We start from the raw sequence: 25,164 nt of genomic DNA, 5'->3' as shown, positions 1-25,164 counted from the left end.
TCATGACACCAAATAGCTAATATATCCATTTGACCTTTTTTCTCAAAGGAGAACTCAGAGTATGTAAGAGCAGAGAAAAGCACTGCACCAGAAAAATGAAGCAATTTAAAGGCCCCATATTTTACATTTTATTTGAAGTTTTGATAACCACAAGAAGGTATATTTATGGTTTTAAATACAAAAACTTATCTCAGTATAGTTTTACATGTTCTCTCTCAGGGTTCTCTTTGGAGATCTGGAAAGAACAGGGTGTGTTGTGTTGCATTTTGTCTCAATAATGTTAATAAGCTTCTCTTCTGATTGGAGTGATGCATGGCTAGGCCAACAACAAGGTATTGAATTGTAGCCCGCCTGCACCGTGGCAGTGACTGTATAGTTGTGACATCAGAACCCTAAGGATGTCCTGACAGCTTGATTAAACGCACAGTTTCTCAGTAAATGCTGTGCGCATTTTTATGTGGATTGATACTTTCATGGTATCTATACACTACTTTCTAATAAAAAATCTCTTACAAACAAGTTTCTTAATTTCTTCTAGTGGTAAATTTCACAACCCTCATTCACGTTCACCCTCATTTTCATATTCATTAAAGCCATCAGCATTCCTTTGAGAAGTAAAATGAGGAAAATGAGTTTGTTTTGTCATTCATCATTGGGCAAACACTGTAAAACTTTATCTGTACCTTTATCATTAGCTAAAACTATTGTGTGCGTGTGTTATTCACTTAAAGGTCCAGTGTGTAGGATTTAGTGGCACCTAGCAGTGAAGTTGCAGATTGCAATGAAATGAATACTCCCCCATGCCTCAACCTCTCCTTCCAAACATGTAGGAAAAACTCTGGCTGCAAAATTGACATAAAAAGCCAAAGACCATATCTAGATCAGTTGCAGTTTGTCTGTTCTGAGCTACTGTACAAAAATGGCGGTTTAAAATGGTTAACAATAAACGGTAACACAACGATTCTTATTTTCAGGTCATTATAGACTAATGCAAACATACTTATGAATATTATACTTAATTCCTGCAAAGAAATACTCCTAAATCTTACACACTGGACCTTTAACTAATGATTACAATGTACGGATCACCTTGAGTTCTCAGTATAAACTTCCATTCAAGAGTTTAATCATATTCAGTCTTTTTGCCTCTGGATCATAGATTGCCTTGCGTTGCCATGGTTCTTCTTGCATTTAGATGCATGGTATCACCATAGACACAGCAATATAAAAAAGAGTAAATAGTTGTGAGGGTTCATCTGAAAAAATATGGACTCATGATAACCTCTTGACATGGAGTCATTTCATTCTCATCAATTCCCGAGTTACCTAAATCTTTAAGGATACTTCTAGAGATGCTGCAGACTGACCTACATTTGTGCCGCCGCTGACTCTCTCTCTCTGTAGCAGCGTCTCTCTCTCTCTCTCTCTCTCTCTCTCTCTGTCAGTTTCTTTCTCTCAGCTCATTGATATGCCTGATCATCAGAGGCATCGCTGAACTAGCTGATTGTCATTTTCAGCTGCAGTGGCACTGATGCATTTCATTTCCCTCCGGCTCTCGCCTCTGTTGGTGTGATTAAGCACTTGCTGCAGTGACACTTGACAAGAGGAGTGTGGATTGATAGTGCCTTGGCTTGTTTCTTCCTCGGGAGGGGGGGGTGTTAATTAATAATATTTACATTATTTATAAAAATAACCCGGGAAGGGAAGTATTGTAATGCTGCTTCAGAAGTTGTTTTCTATATGGGTGATCCTGACTGGCATTGCTGTTCCTACAGCTCACCAAGCGGGTGCAGCAGTAAGTCGATGTGAGAGTCAGGACATCAGGTGTTAGTTTGTCATTTATAGTCTGAGAGCAAACTCTCAATCTGAGTGGATCCTTTCCAGAAGCAGCAGAATTTACATAGATTTCAGGTTCTGCAAATAGAACAGTTTGCCTGCGCTTAACTTTAATGTTTAGATTCGTTGAATATTTGAATATGAAAATGAAAGGTGACCTTTCTCTTCTGAAGCCAGATTGGTGACCTTTTCTGGTATTTCCAGTGATATTATGCACTCTGTGTGACAGCACCATCTGAACTACGAGCAGAATTTAACACGCTGCTGACCTATTTCCTTTTTTTTTTTGGTAAACTCCTCATAGATATTTAGTCTTTGCGTTAAATTCAATTAGCCTCAGTTGCACATGCCAGTCTGAACAGTGAACAGAGGTGGGCAATGCGGGGGTTTAATTATGACAAAAATCTGCACTGACTGTGCCTCTGTCCACAGGAAAAGGATGTGAAATGCCCTGCTGAGCACCAAAGACTGTGTGGGCATTTCATTGCAATTAATACAGCACTACACACACACACACACCATAATGTCTTTTTCTATGTGGGTTTTTGTCATTAGATCCTGTGAATTACACTGCACTGTACCTCTCTGTTCATCCCAGTGTGTATAGACAATAGGCAGCAATAATTACATTCACCTCTGCCACACAGCAGAGGCAATTCACTATCCAGTTACTGTGGTGATGAAGAACTTTATCATCTGTACACGTGGAACATAAAAGCATGAAACACATAAAGCTGAAGCGTGTGTGGTTCGCAGAAATGCGTGCCTGTTCTGCGCTTTTGAATTCGTCAAAACACTAAGCATTTATTGTGCTCTTTGTGTGAATGGTATCAGGTCAGACAACAGGAGCAGAGCAGAGAAGACAAAAAATGAAACACAGAGTGTAGAAAAGTGACAAAATAAAAACATTTTCTGGTATAATAGGAGTCCAGGTAGGAAACAGTGGTTCAGTTCAACATATCCATGTTGGCATCAACACAGTATGCAGAGGAATTCCTGCTGTGGATTTCCTTTAAGGCATTTTTGCTGTCTTTTTATAAGTTAGTAAACACCGAACCGTGCTATGAAATATGAGCAGAGAGAGAAAGGATGATAACATTTAAGTCTCAAGCCCTGGATGTTGCAACCAGATGAATACAAAATAGACAGTATGCATTTTAGACTGTGGAGTTTCACAGCATGATGATTGATAAAGAAAATCTCGCCATTTGTCTGTATACAGAGCACAAAATTACACAACAGCCATCAGCTGAATGCTGGTGAAATACACAGATGGCTCAAAAAACAATCCATTTGAGTGGCTTGTAAAATTTCAGCGTTCACTAGCCCCTTGGCCCGGTGGACAAAAAAAAGTTAATTTTGCACCGTGTCTGTATGTTCAGAATTAAATGGATTGATCTTTTTCATGAATACACTGCAATCCTTTTATACCCTGCTATGATAGGACAGACAAGACAAATCTTTTATCCTTGAATCCCTGGAAGGGTTTAACTGTTTCATGCTTTTGCTCATTTGGCACTGAGCAGTGGCAGTACTGGGAGAAAAAAAAAAGACACTGTGGCTCATCACAATCCTCCATTTATCAGATCTGAGAATCAGACAGAATAATGAAGTGAAAATAACACATAAACTGCACTAAATGTCACAGAAGGTGTCTCATTTTTCTACCAAAAACGTATGCAGTCAGAATAACTGTAAAGATCTTATAACGACATGCTGTTTCTACACATAGTTCATGGAGCTTTTCAGTCTGGACTGACATTGTTGGAATCCCAGCAGTCATTACTACCAAAGAACATATAAATGGTGTACCTAGAGCTGAAAAATGTTTCATGGTCATGTGAGTCACGCTTCATATTATCAGCTAGAAGAAAAAGTACATTTGAAGTGTAAAAAATGTTTAGGTCAGTTCAAATCCTCCATGTTCTTTGCTGTATTCCTCCAATAAAATTACAATTTCTTTAAGAATGTCTGTGGAGTCGCGTTTGAACACGTTATGGAGAAAGCAAGATAAATGAGAAAAGGAGCCAGAGATAGCAACAGCCAGACACGCTGGAAAAGAATACAAAGGGGCTCGCTCATGTCCCAGAACTACAACTTTTCATTAAATTTACAGGGTACAGTGTGTAGATCGTGTCTGCTTGATATCTTCTCTGCACATAACATAAGGTAGGCACACAAAAAAAGGTCTGCAGGTTCTGTTATAGTCTGAGATGCGTCCCTGGCATGGTGTAAGACTGATGAAACCCTCAGAGGAGAAAGTAATCTCAGTGAATATAAAACCAGTGATGAGTCCTCTCCTGTCCAAGTGCAGTTTACCACCTCCAACATGCATGTAAATCATGTGGCTGTTACTTCACTGAACAAATATATATGTAGCTGAAGTATTTTGTGTGACTAAAATCTGCACACTCAAAGATGTGTGTGTATCAAGTGGATGCAGACTCTTTGTGTCACAGCAGTTCCCAGTGTCTCATCCCAACAATGAAGCCATTCAGCCTGTGGAGATGATGCAGAAGGAAGTCCTTGAAGAAAAAAAAAGTGGTTTAGACTTGTATAAGATGTCTGCGTGCGCAGGCCCAGGAGTGTGCATGTGAAGAGGTGTCAGGAAGTGAAGGTGGAAGTTTAGTAGTCTCATAATGAATGAAACATTAAATTTGGCTCGCAGATCTATACAACTGATGTTTTCCAACATTAAGGTTAATAAACTCAAAGTAATTTCCGAAAATGTACACCCTGAGGAAATGTCAATAAATCCAGTAGAGTTCATTTTAAGTATAGAAAGGTCTCATCTATCTTTTTCGTGCTCGCACAAAGGTGTTATTCCACCGCTCTCTCACGCTGACTCCCAATCACCTGTGTGGGCTTCTGTTTAATTTTTAACTTCACTTCTTGTTTGTTTTGATGGACCCCACGCAAAACTGCGAGGATGGCAAGTTCTGATATTAAATCTGGTAATGTACTTTATATTTATGATATGGAGGAAAAGCCATGAATAGCTTATACGCTCATTTTACATCACAATCTTCAAAAATACCAAATGATTAATAGCTTCATTTATTCAGCAAATTTGACCAAAGGGTTATCAGCCATTGCTTTGACATTCTAGACTTTGTTTTCAACTCATAATAAGGTATAACAAGGTCTTTAGCCATGCTAACAACTGAAATACCAACTAACAACTCTTGGATTGCCATTAAATCTCAAATATGAAAAACAAAAGACATGCATGTATCCCAGAAGATGAATTTTGATGACTTTAATGGCACGTTGACTTTTCCTCCATGAGGTTGACATTTGTAGTTGTACTGTAAGTGAAATGCCATTAAATGTTTTTTCATTATCTTCTGAATAGGGATGCCACAATGTACGGACGATTAATCATTATTGACGATTATATTGAATAATGACATACTTTGTTAATAATACACATATGATAATATTATGTAAATAATCATTTCAGTTTAGTTCTGTTCCTCCTTTGTGGTTCACACTCACAACATAGTGCACCTTAACGTTGGTCGCCAGTGTTGCCGTTGAGTGTAATTCATTTGCCAAACATGATAATCCATCCGTCCATCTCAGCATCATGGGGAGAACATGCAAACTCGAACCAGGAACCTTCTTGCTGTGAGGCAACTGCCTGTCATGATAATCGTGCAGATATTGTGACAGCCCTAGCACACTACATACTAAAGGTAAGGATAGGAGTGAACATAGTGAACATTAGGCTCTCTGCTAAACATTCCTATAGTGAGCATGTTAGAATGGTGATGTAGCTCAAAGTAAAGCTGTTCAAACTCATAGTCATGCTAGCTGGATAATGCTTATATTGATTTCTCTTTAGACTTTTACTCATGACTTATGCGTCTGATGATACTATGTGAAAAATCCTTATTCCTCTTCTTTTAAAGAAATCTTTCTCTGCAGCTTTGTTCATGTGTTCCCTGTTTCTTTGTTGGATATTCTGCCTTCTAAACGGGGATTTGTAAAAAGAAAGATCCTTCATCAGAATAAAAATACCTAAGAGTAATGAAGCCGCTCTGTCAGTGACCTGAAACCATTAAGACACTTAATGTTGGTATTTTCAATATGATGGGACTTGAATTTTTCGAGTGTGGAGATGGAACAGTGGGAGAGCGGTGAACCACGCTAATCATTTCTGGAACTAATGGATCCGTTTTCACATGTCAGTAAATCTTTGTGATGTGAAAACATGCTGTTTCATGGATGTTGCTTTGATTTCACTATAGAGGAATCAAAGATTTTTTTTTAAATTAAAGCAGATGGCTCAAATGTTAGCTCTTCACTTTGAGGGAGCCTTTTAACCAATTCACTGATTAAATGTATCTCGCTTATCTTTTGATGTTTGAAACGAGGAATTCAAGGTTTCGTCTTTTAAGTTTCTGTTGCTTCTGTACTGATCTATATATTAAAAATTATATCATCAAGGTTGTAACACCAATGAGGGATTGCATGCAAGAGGTTTTAATGAAAGAAACCTTAAAGGTGTTAACTTCAGAACCTCAGACAAACCGGGTCTATTAGCAAAGTTTACACAAACCAAGATGACTGAATGAGGACTTCTAAATGTTCCGAGATCAGTGATATTGAGAGGTTCTCTTAAATCAATAAGAAAGACAGCTGATAGAGAGCACTGCTCTGTCGATGAGAGCTGATCATTTTTTACTTAGATTATTGCTGCCTCAGTACAAGTGGTCTGATGGCAAATTGGAAGATGTCCTGGATTGAGAAAGCAAGAAGGACGTGGCCTTCTATTAGTCACGTGGAACAGTGGGTTTTGTCTCGGTTCATATCAGACCACTTCAGCTGATTTCACACTCCTTTAAAAATGATGTAATGCCTGCCTACATTGAAAAAGAGCCAGGAGCACACAAAGACAATGAGTACATTTTATGGTGATGAAATCTTAAAAACAAACAAACAAACAAACAAACAAACAAACAAAACAGGTTCTGAGCTGCTTGCAGGATATTTATCCCCTGTTTCAAGTATCTTCTTTGTTTTTTTATTCCTGTGCTTCTACCAAACCACAGTGAATCGAGCAGGTGTTGTGTGAAGATTTGTGGGCAAACAGTGACGGGGTGGTGAAAATGGGTTTGATTTGTTTTGTACAGTTTGCAGAACAAAGCTGTTGGTTCAGTACGGAGTGTGTCCCCTCTTGCCTGGTGCTGCAAACAGTGTTTATGCACCTTCCCACCCCTCGCCCTTTATTATGCTGCACATGGATGACATAGGACTGAACCAGTGCGGGCTGCTCTATGCTCCAGCTGCATCTGCTTGTGAGCCCACAGGGGAATGGTGTGTGTGTGTGTGTGTGTGTGTGTGTGTGTGTGTGTTAGTATATGTGTGTACTCACTGCCTGTGCACCAATGCTGCCAGGAAATATGGGTAGAGTGCAGGGATTGCGGGGCTCTGCACTTACCTAAGCCATTCACAGGCTCAGCATCACACAGTTGATTCAGCACCTTGCTAATAGCGCACACATTAACTGCAGCACAGAACAGAGGAGGAGTGCAGTAATGAGAGAGAGAGAGAGAGAGAGAGAGAGAGAGACCGGCTTTTATTGCCTCTCAGTGTGTGTGTGTGTGTGTGTGGACGTGTGAGGGGGAACGTCTGTGTTGAGCAAATGTGTGCACGGTGCGTCTAGTGTGTGTTTGTGAGAGTGAGAGAGGGAGGCAGAGAGAGAGAGAGAGAGTGAGGGAAAGAGAGAGGGAGTGAGAGCGGACGTGTGTTAGTGAGAGCTGGGAGGAAGGATGGCCGCTCATGTTTGAACTGCCTCAGATGCTCAAAGGAAGAGTCAAGGCAAAAATTCAGCAGAGAAACAGACGTCTCACTTGGGGACGCATCTTGTTCATCATTTGTGGGGAAGCAGAAAAGATTTGGCAATGCCCGCTGAAGTGAAAGAGGTAAGTGTGTGGTGGAATGGCTCTATTTGCTCTGTACCCTCCCTCTTTTTTTTTTTTTTTTTTTTTTGCCTATCAGTTTTTTTTTCTTCCTGCAGAGAACTGTAGCCCTCCACAGCTTTGCATTCAGCCTCTGTCATGATGAATGAAGGAGGCATCAATCGCTTCACCTCCTTGCCTCTCACTGCTGTTCGGTGCAGTCTCCTTGCGCGCATGGGGACATGATGCTAACATCTTCATCAAGTGTGTGTGTGTGTGTGTGTGTGTGTGTGTGTGTGTGTGCACGCGCATGGCTGTGCATGTGTACAAATGCATAGGCAAGCTTATAAGGGGGATAATCTTTGATTGCATTATGAGGAGAGGTTGTCCCTCCAGGGGGAAAATGCTGCACACACTCTGGTAAGTGTATTGCCATGATGTATCAGGGAGACATTAAATCTGACCATGCAGCATTTAACTATTTGAGGATCAGAGCAGAACCAGGAGTGGAAGGATGCTCCAAATAGAAACTTTGAGTATGACCATCCTCCCTTCTTTCATCCTCATAAACCAGCCTGGTCGAATTCTGGCTAAAACAAGATGTGTTGCATAATGGACTTTAGTGCGTCTGCAGGAAACAAGTCTTAAAAAAAGACGAGCCTTTAATGCATCTGTCTTTTCAGTGCCATTTTGATTCACAACGTACAGTGAATCATTCTGTAAATGTACAGTGACCAGTATGAGCATCACTGATTCAACAGATAGTGGAGGGCAGATGAGTTGTGACAAAGTTGTGACTAATGTCTTCTGACATTGGTGGGCTGATGTCATGTTTTATTATCCACTGGATGCATTACACTTTCAATCCCACAGTTTGATAAAGACAAACTGCTTGTTAAAGACGGATTTATTCTCAAGTTTGATCACCACAAAATGACTTGGCTCCGCTGATTTAATTGAAATTGAGGGTAGCCATTTTTCAAATCATCTTTCCTTTATGAAACAGATTTGTGACAAGTTTGGATTGTTGCTGTTTGTGCCCTTGAGCTGGTCACCAAAATCTGAACTCACTCAGCATTAGATCAGACTCTGTTCCTCCCAAAATAATACCCTGGCTGCAGCTGGCCTCAATACTGAGAGTTGACGGGAACAAGATGCTAATCATGTCATTTGTCTCCTGCATCGCTGCACCTAACATCTATATACCATACTCTGTTTTTTGTTTTTTTTTAAAGTCGGACTCAGAACCATCATGTCGACCTATTTGGCTCTGAGAGCACACTTAGTTAGTGATGGTGCAGTGAGTTATTTAAATGAGCTTTGACTCACAGAGGCCTGGCCTCCCTCGGAGCTTGGATCAGACGGGGACAACACACAGACCCCTGTCCAGCCTATTATCGTCCTCCAAATCCTTAATCAAGCTGTCTGTAGAGGACAGTAGTACCTGTCTTTTGGCCAGGCATTCATTTAGTGCTGCCTCACAATATCCAATCAACCCCCCCATGAGGTGTTCAAGCCAGGATCATCTCCATGCTGCCAATTTTTCCTGTGTGACTCTTTCATCTCCTCGTCCCGCTGACACATTTTGTACATGGATGCGAGGGGCTCTTGTGTTCGGTGAGGTGTTTGAAAAGCGAATCAAGCTCTCTCCCTCCACATTCAGTCAGCTGTTCACTGCAGCCTGATTTAATGCAGTGGAGTTGAGTTCTCAGCACTTGTTCGGTTTAATGCTGCAGCCTCAGAAAAAGAATAGAGTTTGGAGAGATATAACAGCTTATTTGTTCTTATCTCGGTACATCATTCGGCATATTGTGTCTGTGCTATTGGGTGCTACATATTTGGTGAGATATGCATTTGCGTCATATTTCTTGAAATGAAAATTGATTTAGAGAGTGGATAAGCAACTCAGGTAGTAAAATGGACCATAAATGATGCTAGTGGAATTGATTTTCCACAATACAACCTTTTAATTATACTCTCTAATGTTTTGATGGGTTGTCTGCGCTACTATTTGTCCTAGATTTTAGAGAAACTCAACTGCTTTAACGAGAGGGCCACAAAGGGTGTATAAGATAATCAGATATTGATTGAGATCATTAGAACAGCGAAGCATTTTTTTTTGTAGACACACTGTAATGAATATGAAGTTTTGCAAGAAAATCAGTATAAAATGTGTTTACAGTCAAATACTGCCTCCAGTTCTTTCTCAGACCAAGATACTGAATAATTAATCCACTCTGGTTAATGAAACCCATTTTGCTGAAAAGAGAAGAGAACTTATTTTCTTCTTGAAATAAACAAGTTGAAATTGCAGAAATATCCACATGTTGTAGCAGAGCAACAGCTGGGTTGCTGATTTAAGCGTCAGTGGTGGCAAATCAGGACTCGCGCCAAATAACTTAAATTGCAATGACTTTTATACATGCTTACATAACACAATTGGGGACAGCAACATCTGTTTAGAGGCATTAAAACCTATAAATATGCCTATGAAATGGCAAATTTTAGCAAATAGGTCTGCCCTAGCAGATATAACCAATAATAATCAATAATTTCAATGTTCAATATAGATATTGTTTCATCTCTTGTATGATGCTCCCAGCAGTCAAGCTGACCTACTAAACTAACTGAGGCGCCCTGGCATAGATGCATACTTCTGGAAAACACTGCTTTGCTTTGTCCTGATTTATTACTAAACACCGGCGGTGTTTACTTTTTTATTTATTTTTTTTATACTTCTTTTTCTTCCTTTTTTTGATCTATGAAAGCCTTCCTGTGAGATGCTGCCTCCCAGTGTTTGTACATATCAAAGGAAGTAAATATGCTGCCTGAAATCATTAAAAAGTTGGACTTGAAGAGGACTTTATCCTTTTAAAATTGCCTGCTGCTTGCTTTTAAAGAGCCTGTAACTTCAGAAATAGCTGATTTTGGCTGCAGTAAATCAGAGAACACACAGGTGCACATGTAATTAATCAATGATTATATATCAAATAATTCTGATATCCATCAATTTTCTGTAACCGCTTATCCTTATCAGGGTTGTGGACAGGTCACCGGTTCATCACAGGGCTGACACATATTATTAACACTCTCATTTACCTATGGGCAATTTAGAATCACCAATTAACCTGCATGCATTTAGACTGTGGATGCATTTAGACTGTGGATGGAAGCCAGGGTACCCACACAGGCACATGGAGAACATGGAAACTCCACACAGGAAGCCGACTGGATGATTAAAACCAGGAACCTTCTTGCTGTGAGGCAAGCGCTAACCAATGCAGCACTGTGTTGACCTGATTCTGATTTATAAGATATAATTTTTACTTGTTATACCAATAACATACTGTAAAGCAATTATTATCCAATAGAGATAAGCTAACTGATGCACAGTATTGTGCATCCTAGTCTGCACAGACGGATATGACACCTGAGACACCACTTAATTAAATAAGTGATAAATGGCATCTCTCATCCATTTATTAAACAACTCTGTGTTTTTTAATGTCTGCACTTGATCACTGGCAGAACTGCTTTGAACCAGTATTATTTTCCTAAAGACAGATCGCCCAATTAGATTGTAGGGAAAAAAAATCCAGCCACATTTTATCTGATTTAAAAATAAGTGTGTATATTGGCATTTTCAGCATGAATTCAACCGCTCATGTTTCAAATGATTCAATAATACAGTGGAAATAGGTTTTACTCTCAGAGTCGACAACCGAGCATAAAGAGCAGCTCTTTTATCATTTAAACACGGCCTTAGTGACATGTTGTGCTGTACATAATACACACAAATAATGCCGAAGGGCCTCACTTATTTCTGTCTGTGTGGTTTAGGAGCAGAGTTCAGAGGGGCCTCCTCCACTATCTTTGTCCCAGGATGCTAAAGAGGCCACGCTGGATAACCCATCCACCAATGACGAACTGGACACGCCCACCTCCATCGCCTCGATGATGACCTCGACCAATGAGAGCTCCACGGAGACCGACACCCCGCTGCAGACAGACACTGAGGTTCATGACTTTACTTTTGGTCGCACTTCATCACCACCTACCGACTTCCCACACTTTGTTATGACAGAGTTTTTGATTGAGTGGGAAATACAACAGACTCAAAAAGTCTAAGTCTACTCTACTTTACAGGAATTATGACTTGTAATATGTTTGATATAGATTTTTCTATGGTGTGATTCAAGGAGGAGTTATAGAGTGAAAACAGTATGTATTTTTTAAGTGTAGTTTTAGATTTGATGTAAAAGAATCAACTGAAACCTTTTTAAAACATTTTTTCCCACAAAATCAAATATGTATTTTTCTGCTATTTCACATATTTAACCATATTTGAATTGAATTGTCAGCCCACAAGAGCCATTTCTCACTTCTGTGACCGTTGATCCTCTTGAAACTTCCTTTGTTAATTACCGACATATTATCTTTTTTTAATTCACTATCACAACAATTATTTTCAACTAATATGAAAAATATGCAACCTACAAGGTACCTCCTACAAATCTGGTCACTGACATTTTTGAATGAACCATCCACTTCAGATATAAAGTTCTCTTCAACAGATACAACACTGAGTTTCAATTGTGCAATGATACAATAAAATTTATTACTATTAGGTTCTATTTCACCGAGTTACTATATTTACATGTTTTTGTGCTTAAAATAACAGGGTGTGCCCACAGTATGATAGGAAGGAGGAGATAAAATCAAAATCAATTTACTAAGCCAGACAATTAAATTTCACGCAATTTACTCTGCTTCTAAACAGGGCCTGGACCTCAAGTTGTTTCATCAGAGTCCAATCTAAACTCATTTTCAACAAGGGGAATTCATTACTCTTTGGCAGGAAAGAAGAATTCATTATTTACTGGTGGCTCTGAAAGCCAGGGAACCGCTGAAATGATGATGATTGATCATCGCTATGAGAAATGAGCTGTGGTGGGCTGTACAGTTTAGATGAGCGATAAACACACACACTGTAGGTAACATGTTTGGTCTATTCCAAGTAAATTAAGACCAAATAGTTCCTGCTCTATCTGTAAACACACAAATTTGGTGGCATTTAATCTGATAGAGGCAACCTGTGACCTTTCAGACAAATGGGATTTTAAAGACTAACAGAGATTCTGATTAGACTTTTGTGGAGATAATAGATGTGGTGCATCAATCCTTGTAGGAGTCCAAGGCTGTGGAGCAAGAGGGCGAACATGCACCCATTGAAAGCCAAGAATCCTCAGAGATACAGCAGGAGAACTTCGAGACATCAGACACACCTGATCTCACATCGACTCCAGAGGTTCAAGATAACACTCCGACTGAGCAACCGGTTCGTGAAGCAAACAATGAACCCTCTGAGTCTGTTACACCGACCACAACAACAACAGCACCCCCACAACCTGAGGTGGTACCACAGTCTGGGGAGCCTCAGCCAGTGAATTCAGACAGGCAGAGCAGAGTGTATACCCTCCCTGATAACTACAGAGGCATCGGGGGTGAAATATGTGCAGGATATGGAAGCTTGTCCCGTGCCTCCCTCCACAACTACTGGCCTGCCAAGAACTTCCAGCCCGGGGCTCACTACACCACCTTACCCTTCCTCAGGGACAGCTACGCTCCTGCAGGTCTCAGCAGCCAGACAGAGGAGGACGGACTTAGTGAGCGAGGAGAGAACCCCCTGGACATGAAGACTGACCACCCAGGTGCCACTTACCCAACACTGGGGGGAATTCATCAGTTCAGACCAATTACCACCATGGAGCTCCTCAGGGAGCCCTCCAGAACCAGGTAAGAGGCCGGTACATTGGATCAAACTTTATTGATCCCACAGGAGAGAGTGTGTAAATGCATTTCAAAAGACTGTTGTGGTTTTTATCGTACCTAGATGTAGGGTCAAACACAGATCAGTCCCAGATATGTGAAAATGAATCAGTAAAATGTATTCGTTGCTTTGATACACAGTCTCTAAACAGCACAAAAATATTCATTTTAAAAGTATGTCCATGCAAAATGATTTCTCTAACATTGACCTCTGTGGCAGGGTCTGTTTAGCTTTGAGCCCATTAAACTTTTTTTTGGCCAGAAATCAGACAGAGACAATAAAGGACACTCAGTCTGTGTCACTGAAATATCAATATGGTCCCTGATAATGAGCTCACCTTTAACAGGCACTAGAAAGTCAATTCACCTTTGACATTAATAGGAAGACTAAACAACAACAGTTTAGTTTTGATAGCTAAACAGGAACACAACATCAGCGTCCCCTTTGGTCTTTTTCGTCTCATTATGTCCATGAAGGCTGCTAAGACCGGTTACATTCCATTTCATTCGTCCACTGGCTCAGCTCTGTTTCAGGCATAACACGGGGTCTGTTCCCCCCATGAGCTAACAAACTGAGCTAACATTAGCTAACAGCAGCTATAATTCGTGGTAGTTTACTGTGTATCAGGAAAGTGGTAATTACAGAGAGTTGATGCATGGCAGCTGAAGGTCATCGGAGGGAAAGCAAAAAAACATTTTCTCCATAAAATATGATCCAGTTTCACCAAAAATAAGTGAAAAAGTTGGTGATGTTTGACTTAGTGCCATAAAGCATTACGTAGTTTTTGCGAGTGACCGTGCCCAGAACACAAATTTACATAATTCAAAAACAGCAAAGTGGGAATGAAAGAGAGACCAGTCATCTTAGTCAATGTAGCAATTAAGTGATATTAAATCTGTTATTTCATGGTAGAAAAGTTACATAATGGGGCTTTAACTCTGAGTTTGACACAAAATAACGCATAAATGTCAGTGATATGGTGTGCCTTTTAAAGCTTTGAATGAAAATGTGGATAATCTATGAAAAACTATAACCCAGAAATATCTATAAACATCCTACACATCAGTGCCTTATTATGTCTGGCCACCCAAACTAGTAAAATCCAGTTGAGTTTCCATTTTGTTTTGTTGACAAGCAAGAAGAATGCAGGCCCAAAGAAAGTGCAGTGCTATATAGTGCCACAGTAACAAGCATGTACAAATCAACACATCGGATAATTTTATCACAGAGCACCTGCTGTGATAATAATATACTACTGTTAAAACTTTGTAGCTGCACACGGGTAGTCGCCTCTATCCTGTTCCTGTAAGTCAGCCCGGACAATAGAAAGACAGATGGACAGCACTTAAGTAGCAGCTGGTATCAATCAGGAATGGCAGCCTGCTGCAGAGTCAATAAATAAGGAGGTTTCACCTGTTATTGCCTGCCAGAAGCTTTTCCTTAGCCCATATAAAGTGACAGAACTGTTTACAAAAGATACAAACAACTTACTTATGCTGTTAAACTCACTGGAGACCAGTTTATTAAACTCAGAAATGCCATCTGACCTGTTGAATACCAAAGGAATACTTCTACATTTTGGGACGTACACTTATTCACCTTCTTGCTGACAATTAGATAAGAAAATCAATACCACAATCTGTGTGATAGTCAGGATAGTTTAGCTTGAAAGCCAGAAGTTGAAGGAAACAGCCTGGATCTGTCCAAAAGTAACAAAATCCACCTTCTTTGTGGAGACTCCAGGATGTTACTGTTGTGCCAACATTTCACAACATTTTTGTTGATTTCAATGTTAATTTTTTTTAAAAATTCAGAATTGATGGTTGTGTAATTTTTGTCCTGACCCCAGCATGCATGACTTTCTCTGTCTCTTCAGAGGTGGCTATGATGACGCGTTCATGGCCCAGCTGGAGGGAAACCTGAATCCTTTCTTTCAGGCTATGTGCCGAGCACAGACCCTGCAGTTTCCCCACAAACGCAGCAGCATGGTCAGCCTCGACAGCATCCGCAGAGACCCACGCTGGAGAGACCCCAACTTGCATGAGGTGATCTCAATGCTCAGCCACCCAATGGACCCAGTCAAGTCTAATGCTGCCGCCTATTTGCAGCACCTGTGTTACGAGAACGACCGCATCAAGCAGGAGGTGCGCCAGTTGAACGGGGTGCCAATGTTGGTGGAATTACTGGACCACCCTAAACCTGAGGTTCACCGCAAGGCCTGTGGTGCTTTGCGCAACATATCCTATGGAAAAGACCACAACAACAAAATGGCCATCAAGAACTGTGACGGTATCCAAGCTTTAGTCAGGCTCCTGAGGAAGTGTAGCAGCATGGAGGTCAAAGAGTTAGTCACAGGTACAGCTCAATTCTTGTCTCTTCCTGGGGCTATAACCTTCAACTTCATATTATTTTTACAGCTTTTTTATTATTTCGCCTGCAGGCACTCTGTGGAACCTCTCCTCACATGAACCGCTGAAGATGATGGTCATCAACAATGGGCTTCAAACACTGACCGATGAGATCATCATCCCACACTCAGGCTGGAGGAAAGATTCAGTTGACCCCTCCAAACAGATGAGTGCTGAGTGGACCACCGTTTTCAAGAACACCTCTGGATGTCTGAGGTAACCTTGGCTGCTGTCGTGAGAAACAAATGCTACAACAGCTTCTAAAAGATGAATTTGTGATGGACCGAATTCTCGTAGCTTCGCTAACAAAGTTGTTTCTGCAGGAACGTCAGCTCAGATGGGGCGGAGGCTCGACAGAGGTTGAGGGAGTGCGAGGGGCTGGTGGATGCGCTCCTCCATGCCCTTCAGTCAGCTGTTGTCAACAAAGACACTGACAATAAGGTTGCTGAAGTCATCACGCCGACTTTAATTTAGAGACTCAGAAATGTTTTAATCCTATGCACAGTGAAGAGTGAATTTCTCTTTAAATAAATTAGTAGCCGGTACGGAATTGCATTTGATTTAGACATTTAATGCAAGTCACCAAAGTAATTGAAGTATAGATAAGCTTCTCAGCTTCTGAGTTTCATTATTGCAGAGAGCAGAAATGTACTCAGTCAGTGTAAGCACGTGTACAACTCCTGCCGCTGTGCAACTTCCTGTAAAGCATCTTTGATTGTCCTCCATTTAGTCGGTGGAAAATTGCGTCTGCATCCTGCGAAACCTGTCCTATCATGTCCACAAAGAAATACCAGGAATGGAACGATTTCAGGAACCCCATGCCAATCATCTGATGAGGTCAGTGGGGCACCAGAAGAAGAAGAATGATCCTGATTGTTTTGGAGGGAAAAGACCCAAAGGTTGGTCTGCCATCGTATGTGATCACATCATATCAATCCTTACTGGTTGTATTATTTCAGTCTGAGTTGCTCTGATTGAAAACACTAATTTTAATCTTGGATGTTTCAAATGTTTGTTTTCAAATTTAATTTAATTTCAGCAGATCTTGGCTTCAAGCATGGGTTTCACATTTCTTGCTCCCCTTTTATGTGAACCTAAATATTTCATGCAGGAGTTGATGATACATATACGGAGGAGTTAGGGTTATTGAAAAAGCATCTGTATATTTTGTTACATCAGTTTTGTGATTTGCACATCATAGAAGTGAAACTGAATTTGTGAAAAACCTTTGGTGGTGTGCATAACCTATTTAAGTAACGATAAGTAAGCTGATACTCTGTAATTAATAAGCTGCAGCAGTTTGTGCTGCGGAAAAAAAACTTAATGGAGGAACAATAGGGTCAAATTTAATTGTGATTTAAAGTTTTATGGCGTTTCACAAATGTTAACCTTTCAGCTAATTGCACAGTATTGACGAATGCCTCTGTGAGCCAAACATTGACTTGATACTGTCAGTTCCCCAGTGTTTCCCCACATGAAGAATCTCTGTTTTTGCTGCTGTGTCCTTTCCCAGCATAATCTAATATCTGACGTTGTTCTTTCTTTCTGTTCCCACCCCTTCGGTCATATTCATCAGAGGAGTGGTTCAATCAAGGTCAGTCTGCTCGTTATGTTGGAATATTTTCATGGCAGTAATGTTGTGATTGGATATCACATTGAATTTGCTGACATTATCTGTTAGTGTGCTGATATAATGAAAACTGGTGTTTGTGTGCATGTCTGTGTCTGTGATGTACAGGTTGGAAAAATGGATTTATGGACAGAAAATATGGTACATTGGACTTACCAAAACGTACAGAACAAATGAAAGGTACATAAAACTTCACATAAAACATTGCATTTAAAATATACTGATTACAGTATACACTGATTTGCAAATACTGACTTACACTGACATTTGGCAATAAGCAGGTTATACATTAGGTTTATTACTAAAACATTAATGGTCGATAGTAGGCATCAGTATCTGCTTTCTGTGTTACATTATTTGCTTTGTATGCATGACATTGGCATGGCCTGAAAGATAATTAATTGAAATGCAAAGCCACGCATCAGCACTCGCACCACTTGAGGAGAGTTTCATTACTAAAACAAAATGACCCACCGACTCAAGGACCGATAACAATTTTATCTGGCAAAATCTAGAGGAGCAATTTCCTCTAGCAGGTGCTGGTATTTGCTTGAAATTCTGCATGACCCAAAGACACTGATATATATCTGGTACCTTTTTTGTCATAGCCTTATGGCTGTTTTTAGCCATGAATGTGTTCTGTATGTAGGCATTAAAGGGGTAAAAATGTCTCCATATTAATGTAGGGCTGAATACTGTGTATCTGGATCTGGCTGCTGTTAGAACAAAGATCAGAGCTGAGCTGATGCCTCCCACACTCCAGCCAGTGAATGCAAATCAGAATGACAAGCATGTTATGGTCCCAGGTCAGCTTTATACTACTTGTCAGCCATCTAGAAGCCTCCACTGGCTCAAAAGCTCTGCAGGAGTCCAACAGAGTTGTATTTTCTTGCATAGAGAGTTTAATCAAATTCATCTATGCATTTTTCAATAGATCTGCCTACCTACATTGTGGAACAATGTTAACATATTTGCATTTATACAAACTGATTTGATTGCTTATTATTAATAACACGGACAAAAACATAACATAATTGATGGTCATGTATTCTCTGCTTTTCTTATTAAAGGGTTGGAGCTGCTGTACCAGCCAGAGGTGGTGAGGCTCTACCTCTCTCTTCTCACCTGCAGTCACAACCACAACACCCTGGAGGCAGCTGCGGGAGCGCTGCAGAACCTTGCTGCAGGACAGTGGGCTGTGAGTGGATGGAATAGCTGCAAGCTCTTTCTTACCCCTCATGACATTACACAGAGGTTGGAGTGTATCCCAAACATCAAAATGGTATTTATAAGACTTGATGTAGTTAAGTGACACTTTGTTGGCCCATTCTTAGTGTACTCATGTGTATTCATAATAGATTTCCATGAATGCTGTCATAGTGTCCTAGTGCCCTTAGACGCTGTCTATGGAGCAGATCCAGGATTTGTCTCCAAATGACATAATCACTATCGGTCTCTGCTGCTGCTTAAAATAGAGTTAAATAAATAACATCATAAGCTAGATGTAGATGCATCAGTTCAGTTTGGATCTGCACAGTGCAGGGTCAAACAAGACAACTCCCTCAGGCTTACTGTATAATATACGGAGGCTTCTATGCCCACAGGTTTTTCTTGGCTGGTTGGGACGTCTCTAAGGCTGCATCATTGTTCAACTGTGCAGAAGAAAGGCAATGTGGGGTTGATCATCTTAATCTAACTAGACTCTGCAGACTGACTTCATCAGCAGCCTGCATGATCAAAAATCACTTTTACTGCTATGTTCCTGAAGCGGATCCATAGGCTTGTCAAATAATGTACTTTGCCAAGATATACGGTGCCATGAATGTCACTATAATTTAAGATCAATGCTAAGGCCATGGTCAGATTAAAGGAGTTTTGAAATCCTGAGATTTTGAAATCCAGTTACATCATACCAAAGAGAGCAGTTGAGACAGTAGAGTTTAGTTCTTACTTGTGATATATTGGCATTGGCTATTTATTTTCATGGTGTACTTGTGGTGAGATGAGTGGTTTTTATAAAGGTGGAGATATGAAAGGGGACCCTGAAAGTCAAATCTGAGACAGCTTAGTGTGTTTGTGTTTTCTCTTGTAGTGGTCCAGCTACATCAGGGCCACAGTGCGAAAAGAGAAAGGGCTGCCTATTCTGGTGGAGCTTCTGCGCTCAGATGTGGACAAAGTGGTTCGAGCTGTGGCTATTGCTCTTCGCAACCTGGCGATGGATCGAAGGAATAAAGACCTAATAGGTACAAGCTTGTAACGCTAGTCTACAAACCCATGGGCCTTACACCTGCACACTCAAACCAGTTTTACTATGTTGTTACAGGAAGCTATGCTTTAAGGGACCTTGTTGGTAACCTGCCTTGTGGACAGCAGCATCCAGCGAAGAATCTTGAGGGAGATACGGTGGTGTCTATTCTTAACACTATCCATGAGATCATCACAGACAACCCAGAGAATGCCAGAGCCCTCATACAGGGTCATGCTGTGCAGAAACTGGTGGCCATCAACAAGTCAAGGTACTTTAAAGGTCCAGTGTGTAAGATTTAGGGCTCTCTATTAACGGAATGAGGCAGAAATGGAATAGAAAATGTAGTGACCATGTTTTCATTAATGTATAATCACCTGAAAGTTGGAATTACATTGTTTCTATTACCTTGGAAGGAGCCATTTATATCTACAGACACCACAGGTCCTCTTCCACGGTGTCCACCATGTTTCTACAGTAGCCTGGACAAACCAAACACTGTCTTTAGATAGGACATCTTGTGTTTTTCACTTGTTCAGTGGTCACTGTAGGCATGTAGGGGGTTACAATCCACAACTACACCGCTCACTAAATTCTACACACTGATCCTTTGGTGTCTTTCAAATAAACTTTATACATACCTTTACACAAAGGTCTAAATATGCACTGCACCCCAAACCAAACAATAAAAAGCTTGCTGAACAGTCAGGTTGTATTTCAAATCTAAAGTCTCATATATTGATAAAATAAGATGGAAGATGCACCTTAACGTGTACAGTTGACCTGACAATTTATATACTCAGTTTGCACCTTATTGATAATCTGTATTTTTTTAAATATTTGTTCATATTTGCGCTACAAATAATTTGTACTGCAGCTTCTGCACAGCAATTTACCGCAAGATAAATCTTATTTAAAGAGAAAACTGCATTAGTGTACAGCAATTGTTGTTGCGACAGCTTAATGTCTGTGTTTATACTTCTGACACAGCCTCGATGCAGTTGCTCATGATATTATAAGCATCATATCCCGAGGCAATCAGAAATGGATTTTAATCACTGGGACAGTATTGTCTCAGAGCGGTCCTCTGTTGTTTACCACAGTTTCTAATGATTTGTTGTCAGCCAATCAGCACGGGAGACCAAAGCAGCTTCCCATGTCCTCCAGACAATATGGGCCTACAAGGACCTGAGAAATACTCTGAACAAGGCAGGTTGGAACAAGAGCCACTTTAAGGTATTTGCCACTATTTTCTGGTCAAGAAGATGAAATTAGCATGTATGGTGAAGGGTAACACATCTTTTATCTTGCTGTGGAATGACTATACAAACTCCTTTATACCAGTTTATAGTACAGTAACGTGTGTCAAGATACAGTTTAACTGTAACATAAAACAAACAGCTTATGTCCAAGTGGGGACATGGACATTTGGGCTTGATTTGAACCCTGAAAATCACGTGTACAGTAGACTGTAGGTCAGCTTTCATAATCTCTTGTTGCATCCAGAACATCAAGAAAAATATATGGTGTGTTAATTTCCAAGAATGAGTACAAGCGCATCCAATTAAAGCCAATGTAATGTCCATTTATGAAATTAGAACAACAGGAAAGTATAAAATTCTGAGTGTCATCAGGTAACTTAAACCTTTTTGTCTTTCAAAGCCAACAACTACCGGAGTGACTAAAAAATCCAAGGGTGGAAAGCAAGGCGGCGATGACATCACCTTGCCTCTCATGGACAAAAACCAAGGTCAGCAAATCATTGCATGGCTTCCATCAGCAAAATTTCATTAAATCCTCATCTAAATGAGAAAAATGTCCTCTAGCTCAGGGCGAAAGAAAAAAAATAAATAAATAAACGCTTTAAAACATACTGTGGTTTTTGTCATGTCAGGGACAAAAAATGGGCATTTTTAGTCCTGACCACATTCTTCTGAAACATAGCCTTAAACCAATGATGTGCTGCCAAGGTTATCAGTGCACAGACGTGGCTTATTAGCCTACACACTCTCTGCCAGAAGCAGGGCAGGCTCACGCATCACCAGTCACATTTCATTTTGAACATTATTACAAAAGGGCGCACACTTTCCCACGTCAAGAGCGACCTCTAGCTTCCCGCTGAAACAGGCTTCCCTCTGAAATATGAACATAACTTTAACACCCTTTGAAATATAAATGAAGGGGTAATAGGTATAAACTGCTTTCAATTAATTATTTCATTGCTTTTGCCTGTATCTCTCTCCGGTGTGCACTCTTGCCTAACCCTGAATTGATGTGGCCTTTTGGAAATGTGTTTCACTTAAAAGGACAATATGTGCGCACCCTACGTATGATTATGAGGTTAGGTCTGCAGTTTACACTCAACAAGTCGAACCTTTTTTCTATACAGCATCCCTGAGTACAGAACCACAAAATAAAGTCTTTGAATGCAAATTAATTAACATTAAATTAACATTTTGCAACTATTTTAATAATTGATCTACAGCTGAAGTTAGTTTTTTCATGTGGGGCTGCGTTCTTCACAGCATCTTTGATGCCTGGAAGCAGGAAAATATATAGCATATTTGTAAAGTTTCAGAAATTGGTGACTGGAGTGAATAGTGAAAATTGTCTTTTATCACAACAAGAGCGGTAGCCTTTAGGGTAGAAGAAGCGCAGCCTTCAGGCAGTTTCAGGTTTCATCTTACTTCAGGTAAGATGTAATGAAACTACATTTATGCTAAAAATGATCCACATTTATTTACTGAAAGATTACAGTTTTGTCAAGCTCTGGCTAATAGCTAGACAGGTTTGTTTACATTTATAAGCTATAACAAAATTGTATGTTAAGCAGCAAATACACCATTTTAATAACCCTGAGTAACACATGCAACAGTAAAATGAGGGATAACCTACATAACATCCAGCTTCTCTAGCTACTACGGGTATGGTATTGATGACTATAGAAACAGATCCAAATCTGTTTCTATAGTTACTTTCTACCTACCATATCCACCTAATTTAACACTTAATTGACCTTTTTATGGAAACTCTTTAATTTGTGAAATAGAACCCTGAGTGAAGTGACATTTTTCAGAAACACGTTAGATTGGTTGGTTGACACGTTTCCCTACAAACTGATCCCTACATCTGTTCCTTTTCACTCTTAGTCATCTTGCTAAATGAATTTCCCCAAGGGAGCAATACAGTAATTATTATTATTATACATCTTTAGCAAATTGTCTACTGCAATATGATTATAATCTTCTTTTGCAGATGTATATTCCAGCTTAGAGCCAAATGATAGGGTTGGAGATGGAAAAGGGCCTGTTGCAGAGAGAGACGCTCTCCAGGTAATCTGCCATATGATGACTGATTGCATATAAACAACATCATGACGGCACATATAATTTGCATATAGCCTCATTTACTTAAAACTGACTTCATTCCCATTATCCCCGGTATGGAGCATAAGCGGACACAGTGTTTTTTATGCTACAGGATTACTTTCTTGTGACGTGTGTTTGCAACTGTTTTTCATGCAAATTAACCAATGCAGTGGTTTGCATATTTCTTGTCCTAGGCGACAAGTGAGAGAAAACACTTCATCAGAGCTGGCAGGCCTGCAGTGGGCCTCATGGATAACAAACCTCCACCACTGGACTCCTGGGTGTAAACACGACAACACAGCCAGTCAAGCTGGAAAAATCCTGTAGAGACACTTTACACTGGTGAAATACAGATTTGTGCCATGGATCATTCTTGTACAGAAAGAGAAACACATTGAATTAAAAGTAATTTCCTTTGTTTACAGGAAATAATGTGCCAAACACTTACATGTATTTATTACGGAGAATATTTGGAAATAGATTTGATGGATTTTGTCTTTTAGGATAATGTACTGTCTATCTAAAACCCATGATGGATTATGTATGACTCCGAAATAGCCTAAATATGCAAGAATCAAGACTCCAAAGAATATATAACAGATACAATTTGAATTTTACTGCTACACGAGTATGAGATCATTTATAATACTTATAGTTTGTCAAGCTATTAAGGCCTAAAGTGACATGTAGATCTGTTGTTATCTATTCCCATGGATAAAGAATGGACTAAAGAAGATTCTAATATAAAATCATTTTAAAAATATTTTTGGTCCGTGTTTGAGATAATTAGGATTAGGGCTGTCGTTGGCCTCGTCATCAAAAACATCCAACTTATTTGGAATTCAGTTTATTCTTGACAAACCTGCCATCAGACTACTGTGCGGTCATTAGCAAATCCTCTCTATTCCATTTGTTTTCATGATAGGAAAAATGGGATTGTAAATGTGTAACAAAGGACTGTTAATATTCTAAATGAAGGTATTTATATTGTAATATTTATTGTAATACCCATCTTATTAATTAAAGGTTATTGATGTGTATTAGCTAATACCAGTAAGTGATCCTACATTCAGTACAACTCTGCTTTGCAGTGGTCCTTTTTGCATTGCGATGTTGAATGAAAAATGAAAATAAATGATGTGCATAATTTCTCATTTTTATTTGTATTCTCTCTATTTTGTATTCATCCACTGGCCAGTTAAATAACCCTGTGCTGAACAGGCTTAAATTAAAAGATAAAATAAACGATCCCTATAGGCAGTACCTTGTCGATGAGCATTTTTTGTTGTTGTCTGATGTACATGATTTCACAGCCAGGCCTAATTTCCACTACTAGTCAGCCTCCACATTGTACACACAGGATACAAAATGATAAACATCCACTGTTAAAGTGGCTCAATCACAATTACAAACACATCTACAAATGTGGGCCATGTTAGGCTGAATGCCAGAGCAAGATACTTATTCGTCATCTGTAAAAGCTGGCACTATATATGCACGTTTTCAAACCACTAGCCTAACTGATTCCAGCTCTGTGCCAAACTGCAGGTGCATTGGCCAAAAAACACTAAAAAATGATTTAATTATTTAAAGGGAACAGTCTGGAAAACATGCCCAACTCCCAGCAGTCACAAGATGAACCTGGAAACAGGAATATGTTGGACATCCTTTAGAAAGGTTGAACAAATATGTAATTATTTTGTATGCAATCCACTGTAATATGACCTTCAGATTACTTTGTTTATCCTCAGTATATGAGGTTGTTTTTACACAATATTGCAATATACTGACATACCACTGATATGTAGAATAACATAAACATGTCATTGTAACTTTCACTGATAGAATTTGACAAAAGAGTAAACAATATTGGGTTTCTGCTTGCAACATAATGCATCTAGTGATTAAGCAGTGACTCAGCAATCCACAGCATATGTGGAA

The 25,164-nt window shown here is 39.8% G+C and overlaps 1 protein-coding gene across 2 annotated transcripts; it reads left to right on the top strand.

Annotated features, from left to right (window-relative positions):
- The first annotated feature begins 6,589 nt into the window (after positions 1-6,589).
- On the top strand, positions 6,590-24,477 carry arvcfa (ARVCF delta catenin family member a). 2 transcript variants are annotated; one of them, XM_019278308.2, is made up of 16 exons: positions 6,590-7,766; positions 11,583-11,759; positions 12,931-13,538; positions 15,449-15,927; positions 16,013-16,196; positions 16,304-16,421; positions 16,711-16,879; positions 17,557-17,574; positions 17,719-17,790; positions 18,681-18,808; positions 19,703-19,853; positions 19,934-20,126; positions 20,980-21,091; positions 21,518-21,605; positions 23,111-23,187; positions 23,418-24,477. In XM_019278308.2, the coding sequence occupies exons 1-16, from the start codon at positions 7,746-7,748 to the stop codon at positions 23,508-23,510; spliced, it is 2,688 nt and encodes an 895-aa protein (XP_019133853.2). In that variant the 5' UTR covers positions 6,590-7,745; the 3' UTR covers positions 23,511-24,477. The 2 variants fall into 2 exon arrangements, with proteins under 2 accessions (XP_019133853.2, XP_019133854.2); XM_019278309.2 differs by lacking the exon at positions 17,719-17,790 and having other exon boundaries at positions 6,592-7,766.
- Positions 24,478-25,164: the final 687 nt, after the last annotated feature.

This window comes from Larimichthys crocea, chromosome IX, assembly GCF_000972845.2.
Source record: "Larimichthys crocea isolate SSNF chromosome IX, L_crocea_2.0, whole genome shotgun sequence".
Lineage (NCBI taxonomy): Eukaryota > Metazoa > Chordata > Actinopteri > Sciaenidae > Larimichthys > Larimichthys crocea.
The sequence above is the reverse complement of the archived record's forward strand: the minus strand, read 5'-3'. Positions and strand labels throughout refer to the sequence as shown.